Source organism: Argentina silus (genome assembly GCF_951799395.1).
Source record: "Argentina silus genome assembly, chromosome: 19".
NCBI classification, from domain to species: domain Eukaryota; kingdom Metazoa; phylum Chordata; class Actinopteri; order Argentiniformes; family Argentinidae; genus Argentina; species Argentina silus.
Window position 1 is genome coordinate 5,865,186 of NC_139673.1, and position 9,564 is coordinate 5,874,749.

At 46.5% G+C, this 9,564-nt stretch overlaps 1 protein-coding gene across 1 annotated transcript; it reads left to right on the plus strand.

Annotated features, from left to right (window-relative positions):
- Positions 1-2,004: 2,004 nt before the first annotated feature.
- On the plus strand, positions 2,005-5,827 carry chst8 (carbohydrate (N-acetylgalactosamine 4-0) sulfotransferase 8; the record flags this gene model as incomplete). The annotated part of the gene is made up of 4 exons (XM_083690848.1): positions 2,005-2,101; positions 2,610-2,707; positions 3,620-3,805; positions 4,679-5,827. The coding sequence occupies 4 exons, from the start codon at positions 2,005-2,007 to the stop codon at positions 5,825-5,827; spliced, it is 1,530 nt and encodes a 509-aa protein (XP_083546974.1).
- Positions 5,828-9,564: the final 3,737 nt, after the last annotated feature.

Here is a 9,564-nt window from a genome sequence, read left to right on the forward strand (position 1 = left end):
ATTTCTGTTCTACACCCATAGATGCTGTTCAACTTTCTCATAGGTGATGCGGTCACTCTGATCCTGCTGTGTAGATAATAGCATCAACCATGAACCAATCACCTAGCTCTATTAGACCCATCCAGCAGACCGACCCAACTGACAAAACTCCTCTGTTCACTCCACAGCCGCAGGCCTCACAGGCCAATACTGTGAGGATTTCACAGGCAGAAAGTGAATGCTGTAACATCTTTTTATCTATTACTACAACCTGCAAACATCAATGGGCGAGAGCTTACAAGCTAATACCACTGCTCGGGAGTGCTTTACACTGTTAAACCACATCACAGCAGCTCCCAGAGCTGGGGCTGTATTCCCACACGTTGAGGTGGATGGGAGAGGAAGAAAGTAGGGAGAGGAGAGGAGAGGAGAGGAGAGGAGAGGAGAGAAGTACAGGTGTGGGGAGGCAGATGGAGGAGGGCAGGTAGCACGGGTCAGGGGCTCTGTGAGCTGAATGACTGATGAAAGGTTAGTTGCCGTGCTTCTCTCCACTCTGGGCTGAGAACCAGAGGGGGGCCATGCCATGTCTGTTTGCTGGCTCTCTCTCTCTCTCTGTCTCTCTTTCTTCCTCTCTTTCTTCCTTTCTTTCTTTCTCTACTGAGTTTTTTTCTGCAGGGCAGGAATAGGCATTTAACAAGTCCTCCCTGTGTGCAAGGCCGTGATCCTTCATTTAACAAGCTCATTATTTCTCATTGTTTTTTGTCCCATGCTCCTCCTCGGCTGCGTCAGTGAGTGAACGGCGGCGGTGGCGGATGCGACCGTGGCAGAGGGGGAGGAAAGCGTTTGATGTGTGTCTGTATTGGAGAGCCAGAGAGAGGTCTTTCAGAGGAAAAGGCAATAATGGATCCACTAATGATGTGGTCTCCGCTTTCATGACTCCCACAATAACACTGGGTCCCGCATGAATATTCAAGGCCCCTACGGTGAAGGGAGAGCCTTGGGATGCTCAAGGTTAGGGCACTAGGAACACCAAAGTATTCTCTAAAAAGCTATATGTGGTTCAGTCAGTGCACCTGAGGACATCACAAGGAATCGAAAACCCTCCGTCTCAATGTCAGATGATATCAGAAGTACCGAGAAATTAAGTTCGTGAATGAAAAGCAAAATAGTTCACCTACCTGCAGTATCTATAATGTTCAGAACGTCAAGGGTGGTTTTCGTGCTCATTTGACTCACTTGAGCTGTGCCATGAAAATACAGCGCATACAATGTCAGACTAACAAAGAAAGACAAATGAAAATGTACTTTATTTGGATCATATTGGTGCCAGAGTTATTTTTTCTTTCATGTAAGAGGAATTGTTATGAGTCTCATAAGCTGCAACCCTAATTTTGTACAATTTATCACTGTTTCACAGCCCAGAAAAAAAATCAATGGCAAAAAAAAGGGTCTGGGTGTGAAATTGACTGAGTGTGAAATTGCAATCAAACAACAACCAATATTAGTTTCAACCAAATAAATACATGGCACAGAGATAAATGTGATTCACAAAACTAACAAACCTGTATTTAGTTAATGTTATATTGTTTGTTTTTGGAATATTGTACTTGGTACCATTGCCATTTCTATGCAGTGTGAGGTAGGCCATTAGATTTCCATGACAGGGTTGGTTGGCAGATGAAAAACTGGGAATACTGAGAATAAAGATATTGCAAAGGCAGTATATGTAGTATCAATTATCATTTAAAGTCAGAGTCAAAAACTTGTTTGATGCGATTCCTCATTCCATTCCATGCGTTACAATGAGCCCGTCCTCCGATTTCTACCTCCACCAGCCTCCCCTAGTTCACATAGGAATGAGTGATTGCACTGGTATGATGGAGACCTGGAGAGCAGTGACAGAGACCAACATCAGCGACAACATTCTTTACTACCCCTGACCAAAACAGCACTTAACAGGGAGCAATTAGACCTCCTGAGATTTCAATTACCAGCTTGATGGGCTTCCCAGATCAATAGTGAAGCATGTATCTCAGCCGACGAGATAAAACAAGCAACAAGAAGGCTATACCACCGACTCAGTTGTATGTCTGCACAGGCTACGGGGCCAAGCAGCGCTATTGTACTGGAAATGTTTGCCTGTATAATGACACGTTATGTCCTGTTAAATATTCATGTGTTTTATATTCGCCAATCTAAAGTGACATCAAAGATTCACGTTCCTACATGAGCCATCATTAGGGTTAGGAGATCAAATAGCACTCCAGCACCCGAACAAGATTAGAAAATGTCAAATGGCTCCTCCTCCTCCTCCTCTCTCAGGCTGCTACGACAGAAGAATCAACACGGCCAGGCAGATTTAAAGGAGAAACCCAGCCAGTGAGACAAGCCCTCTCTAGTGCATACTAATTTAAAACAACATTATATCTGGAGTCCACCACCCTGCCTCGGAGATGTGTTTAGATGTGAGACAGGGGCCTGTAGATCTCATCACTTAGGGAGGGCCGAGGCCCGCATCTGGGTCCACCCATCCACCCCCCCACCCCCCTGGCCCACCCCACCCCACCCCACCCCAAATCTCCCCCCCACCCCTCCACCCCCCACCCCCCACCCCCCTCCACTCTCTGCAGGTTCCTATCACTCCCATGCTCAGATTGGAAGTGACAGGCCACTCAGGCAGAGGTGTCTGCGCTGGCCCATCAGCAACCATGCAGACGTGTGCCGAGCTGTCGGCCTGATTACACATCAGCGGGGACGGGGGGGACGGGGGGGGGGGGGACGTGTATGCGGGGGGGGGGGAAACCCTGGAAAAGGAGATGTCCAGCAGGAAACGACACACTAAACACATTGCCCGTCTCGCCGCCTCACATCTGCCAATAACACACGCCACCTGTCCCTCAGCCATTCTCTGCGTCGTCTGCCACAACACAGACATCTATCTGGCCGCCCGGCAATGAAAAACAAACTAGGAAAATAGTTCACTCCCCAATCGCTCTCCCTCTCCCCACTACTGGGACCACAACTCATTTACCAACTTTTCATGGTGCTGGAGCCTCATTATGCAAATGGAGCTGCCCGTCTGTCTACCCCTGTGTGCTGGTTGGTGTGTGCAGAGGAGATGCCAGAAGACTCAGCATTAGCCCCGCTGTCTATCTGATATTACAGCAGGAATTCGATGCTATAAAATATTGGGTTTCTGATGCATCAAAGGGGTGAGCTCGCTTCGACGAGCAGAGCTAACAAAACATGTTGTCTCGTTTACTTAACTGCTGATTTCTCTCTCTCTCTCTCTCTCTCTCTCTCTCTCTCTCTCTCTCTCTCTCTCTCTCTCTCTCTCTCTCTCTCTCTCTCTCTCTCTCTCTCTCTCTCTCTCTCTCTCTCTCTCTCTCTCTCTCTCTCTCTCTCTCTCTCTCTCTCTCTCTCTCTCTCTCTCTCTCTCTCTCTCTCTCTCTCTCTCTCTCTCTCTCTCTCTCAGGCGGGAAGCTGCTAGACTCTCCTCAGCAGTCCAGAGAGGTACGTATTTACTCCCCACCCTCCCAAATAGAGAGAGAGAGAGAGAGAGAGAGAGTCTACTTTTGTATCTATTACAATCTGAGTGGCAGTCCAGTTGCTCTCTGCGGCTGATAGCATCTGTGTACAGACGATAGCTGACCTCCCTCCTGTCAACCATGAGTGGCCCAGTCCTCTGCAGCCCCGCGAGAGAAGCAGAGCGGCGGTTCGGCCGTGGGGAGATCAGACGGGCCTCTATGGAGGATTAGAGTCGGGGGGCCTGCCAGCCTCCACTAGTGTCTGGAGAGCTCAGACGGTTACCTCAGAGGTGGTCTTGGTAGGAGGCTGCCGGGGAGAGGAGCCCAGGGCTGGTTGCTATGTCAGGCACGCTTCCTCCCGCTTCTCCGGTGACCTCGAATTGCTCTCATCTCCTCTGCGATCGTCAATAGAGATGAGAGACTTATGCATGTGGGCGTCTGATGTGCCCGTTATAGCACGCTGCGCCCCGTTCCGCTCGCCTTCCCCCGACATGAAACAGGCATGGAGCCACTCCCTCTCCCTGGTGGAGATGCATCATGGGATATGGGAGAATGATGCCAGGCGTCGAGAAAGTCAGAAAGAGATGAACCAAGATTTATAATGGTGTTATCACCTTACTCATTGTCAAATTAAGATTATACATTCAGTCCATTGGCTTTATGGCAATATAACGACTTTGGTTTGAAATAAAATGTCAGAATGCATGATAGCCGTGGGCATCTTCCCATGGCAATCAGCCATTAGATGATTCTAATTTAGATTTCCCATTAAGTGTTTATAAGACATTTATATGACATTAGAGCTCAGTTTATTGGTGGTTGACTGGAGGCATTGGCGGTGTGTGACATTTCAACTACGAGTTGGACAAAATATTGTACAGTGATGAAACTGCGCCATCAAGTGGTGAATTGAACAATTGGCGAAATCACCTCAGAGAAATCTTCAGAATGTGTTTCCCTTTTTTCTTGAAAGTTTCAAACCAAGTGTTGGTTATAAAGCCAAATCAACACTGAGAATATGTTAATTTTGACATTATGATATTAATGGACTTCTGTTTGAATGGCGTAGAGTATTACCTCTTAATTCTGAATACATTTGATGTACTACAAATGAACTAGGTATTAACTGTACTGCCTTGTCTGAAGTTGGTGTGTTCTGTTTTCCTCCACAGGCTCTGTGCACACAGGATGTTGATGGTGTGAGGAGCAGCCCAGGCCAGGATCAGAGGCTGTCTGTAGAGGCCTTATCCAGCCCCATACCTCCCATGCAGTTCCCTCTGGAGTTGACTAGACAGTCGGCCACGCCCAGCTCACGGGAACAGGACATGCGCATCACCAAGCGCCACAGGAAGTTGCTGAAGACCAGCCCAGTGGGTCACTCCACCCACAACGCCTCCCCCTCCCCCTCCTCCCACTCCTCCTCCTCTTCCTCCTCTTCCTCTACTACCTCCCACTCCTCCTCCGAGACCCTCCCTCCGGAGATCTGGCACAGACTGTCCCACACCCAGGAGGCTAGGCGGCGTCTGATGAAGGACATGTGCGCCAAGTACAAGGGCAGCATCTCCAGGACCATCACGCCCCACCACGTGTCCCGGATCTACGTGGAGGACAAGTACAAGCTGCTGTACTGCGAGGTGCCCAAGGCCGGCTGCTCCAACTGGAAGAGGATCCTCATGGTGCTGGCCGGCCAGGCCTCATCCACGCGCGAGATCAAACATGAAACCGTCCACTACGGGAACCACCTGAAGAGGCTGGACAGCTTCGACCGCCAGGGCATCACCCGGCGCCTGGAGACCTACACCAAGGTCCTGTCTGTCCGCGAGCCCCTTGAGAGGCTGGTGTCGGCCTTCAGGGACAAGTTCGAGAGCCCCAACACGTACTACCACCCGGTGTTCGGGAAGCCCATCATCTCCAAGTACAGGGTGAACGCCTCTAAGGCGGCCCTGAAGACGGGCAGTGGGGTGACCTTCCAGGAGTTCATGCAGTACCTGCTGGACGTTCAGCGGCCCGTGGGCATGGACATCCACTGGGAGCCTGCTAGCCAACTCTGCAGCCCCTGTTTGGTGGACTACGACTTCATCGTCAAGTTCGAGAACATGGAGGAGGAGCCCAAATTCGTCCTGTTGAGGACTGGCGCCCCGCACAACCTCACCTTCCCCAATTTCAAAGACAGGAATCCCAAGATAGAGAGAACATCCACACACATCACCCAGACATACTTTGCACAGCTCAACGCTTCAGAGAGACAGAGAGCCTATGACTTTTATTACATGGATTACCTGATGTTTAACTACTCCAAGCCTTTTAAAGATTTATATTAATTGACTCTCTAAACACACTATCTTAGTCCCAAACCTCCTCTGGCTTTAAGACATGGAGCTGTGGACCATAACAAATAAAACACCCTTTTACGGTTACAGTTCAAGATTACGGTTCAAGACTATCATCAGTTAGTTGCAATTCTAAAAACAGGAACATGTCAAATGTTATTTGGTCGGACACCTTGACTGACAACTCCATGGGTTCTGTAGTAAACCAATACAGTACCAACGCCTGCTTTCAACACAGTTAACTCACAAACAATTCAAGACTTCACAAACAGTGATGCAAGGACACCGTCCAATTGTTAAACAATGTGTGAACGGCTGCCCACTTGTCTTTTTTGCACTTAAGTGTAGCATTTTCTCGAATCTCCCTAAAAAACTTTGGTACAGTATAGTCTGAGCTTAAGTCTGAGCTTAAGTCTGAGTTTGACTGTCTTACGACACTCCAGACGTCCGTGTCTGGGCGGTCATACTAACGTGGACCAGGGGAGGCTGGTGGAGGCAGAAATCAGAGGACGGGCTCGTCGTAATGCATGGAACGGAACGAGGAACGGTATCAAACACGTGTTTCCTCATTCCTCATTCCTCATTCCGTTCCATGTATTACGACGAGCCCGTCCTCCAATTTCTACCTCCAGCAGCCTCCCCTGGCGTGGACCTTTCCCCGAGCCCACCAGCCTGGTCCGTTAGCTATCGTAGACCACACCATCAGTGACCCACGACCCGTTAGAATATTCACTCCCAGCACTGTCATGAAGGCTTTTTCTGACACTCATGCTGAAAACTGTACAAAGGGCATTCAGATGACTATATATATTTTTCTATGTATTTCTATAATGGATATATTCAGTGCTTCTTTGTGGGGTTATTAATTTCTGATGTCACTGATTGTTCTATCAGTAATGCCATTGTTGTAGAATAACTGGTCATCCCTACCCATGAACTGTCAGGTCTCCCTGTAGGCCCATCAGACCCTGTAAAACCACCTGCGTTTCCTCGCTAAGCAAACTAACATGACGACACGTAGAAAAACTGTCATTCGGCAACATGCCCCTGCAATATCACTGCAGCGTTAGAGAGAGAGAGAGCAGTACACTCTCACCCACTCTCATGCTGACACTGACACTGACACAGAACTCCTCTCCATCTCTGCCTGTGTGTGTATGAGAGAGAGAGAGAGAGAGGAGACTGCTTTGCTGAGAGCTGTGTGAGCTCTCAGCACTGAGGAGAAGCCCTGGCCCAGAGCCCAGAGCCCAGAGCCCAAACACACACAGACCCGCTTGAAGCGCTCCACAGCCTCACAGCGCAGACAGCCACTGTGCTTTACGAGACACCATCTCTCAACAGGGTAACAAGTTACATCACACATAATACACAATCTAGAGCATCCACCAAACTGTACAGCCACGCAGTTTAGGATCTGAGAGAGGAGTCCAGAGAAGCCAGCAACTGGAAAAGTATTTCAAAATAACCCCTTTGGAGTAAGTCCTCTTTCATTCACTAGGAGCAAGACTGATGTATAGTACCCAGAGCAGTGCCAGATGTAAGCTAGGAAAGCTGGGAGCCAAGCACACTTGGGACCCCATCCAATCAAACTCTGTTTACAGGAAACGTCAAGAAAACTGCAAAGAATGCTTGTTTTGAATAATTTAGGCCTACTCAATGAAATGTTGGCACAATGAGAGATAAAAAAGAAACTCAATTGCATATTGTATGTTGTCACACTTTGCAAACAGACTCATATTTGGGACTTGAACCATAACTGAAACCTGATCACCAGTTTTGACTGGTCTCCCTGAGTCTCCAATCTGTTGGTAGAATCTGATCCTCGTGTTCTTTTGTGTTCTGATTTGTGGCTTACAAAGGCGAGAAGTGGAGAGATGAACACACAAGACAAGCTAGTCAAGTGTTTTCAGTGTGTCTTGAAGGATAATGCACAGAGACAAACGTCTTTCTTTCCTTTTTATATATGTGACGATGACAACAAATTCACATTATTTGACATATATATAAACCCTGCTGTATATTCGGATTTTAATATATTTTTAAAAAGAAAAAGAAAGAATACACATATTTATGATGGCAAATATATAGGATTATGTCAATTGTAGCGTGTTGGCTTTCGCTGTTCCAATGGTGGTCTGATTCTACATTAAGTAGGTAGCCAGACTCTGTCCCAGAGCTATAGCATAATATGATGTTACTTTTAACCTGCAAAATGCTCCGTCACTCCCCGGCCCTGTTCTTGGAGGTTTGTATGGGGGTGTATGGGCACAACACAGATATATCAAAAGTATTTACGGTAACAAAGTGAATGTATAACTGTTTTATTGTTGGTGCAAAAGTGTATAAATACATGGTCAGAAACCCTTTGCCTTATTTTACACTGTCAATCAAAAAGGTGTATTTCAGGAAGACATGCTGAGTGTCTCTAATAAATTGTTTTTGGCATTTTCACCACGGTTCTTTTTCATGCTTAACATCCTCAATAACAAACCACTGAGAGGAATTAAAGGCACAGTCAGTGATTTCTGCATGCAGGGCCACCAACAAAATGGAAACAATGGAGCATATGCACATCGCCTCTGCTTTATATGAAATATCTGCTGTGCTCACTGAAAATGTCGTTCCATCAGAGCAGCATTACCTTTTCAAAAACATGATTTAAAGCTACAATGAAAAAATGAACCATGGAGTAATAAGTCTTTATTGCTTTGGTTTTGAGGTATGACAGCTGTTCAACTCTCATAAATGTATAAGTCATATTCATTATAAGCCCCTATACTATATTTCATTATTTGAAAATACAAACAATCTCCCTGACAGTGGCTTTTAAAAGTGGGAAGAGAAGGGTGATACCCAGGATTACATTAGCATGCTGTCCCCACTATCATAGCCTACAGGTCTGGGAACAGTCAGGTGCTAAGTAACATATCCAGTATGCCCACACCTGAGAGATGCAGAGGGACATTAAAGAATAATGTGACTAAGAAGTTGTTATAGTTGCAGTTTTAGTGTCTGTGTTTTTGCCTTGATAGTTAAAGGTCCAGTATGTAGGTTTTAGCTTTAAAATAGTGCTACAGTAAATGGCCATCAATGAATGAGATCACATGATGAAGAACGTTCAGTGAAGAGTGCCGCATTGATCCAAACAAAACGCGGCATTTTACATGAAAAACGCTGGCCTTTACATGACTATATTACATTTGGTTTGTTTACAAGGATATGCACACGTTTGCCGCTATTAGAAAACATAGCATTATGCACATTTTCAAATGTTCAGTGTGGCCTGCGGGGGCAGCAACACACACAAACTACAATGCCGCACCTTTAACTTCAAAGGTGAACATCATTCCACAGTCATACCACAGTCGTGCTGGTTCTGGTTCTCTCCCACAATTCATAAAAAAATAATTATGGCACTCAGGAATGTACATAATGGTGGAGAGTCTACTCTATTTGCATCCAGCCCGTAAGTAAGTCTCTTGAGGGTGTGGGTATGGCTCCTATTAATGTCACTGAATTGGATGATTCACCCTCAGTAAACTCATCTATTACAGCGTCGTTTTTGGATGGCAACCTGTAAATGATTTAAAAGGGAGCAAACAGCAGCCTGTTTTTTTTTTTATATATATAATGGAAGGGATGAATATCTCAACTGAAATTGATCAATATGTACTGTAGAGTTGAGAATTTGAATAAAGTGCTGTAGGCTGACTTCCACAACAGCTTTC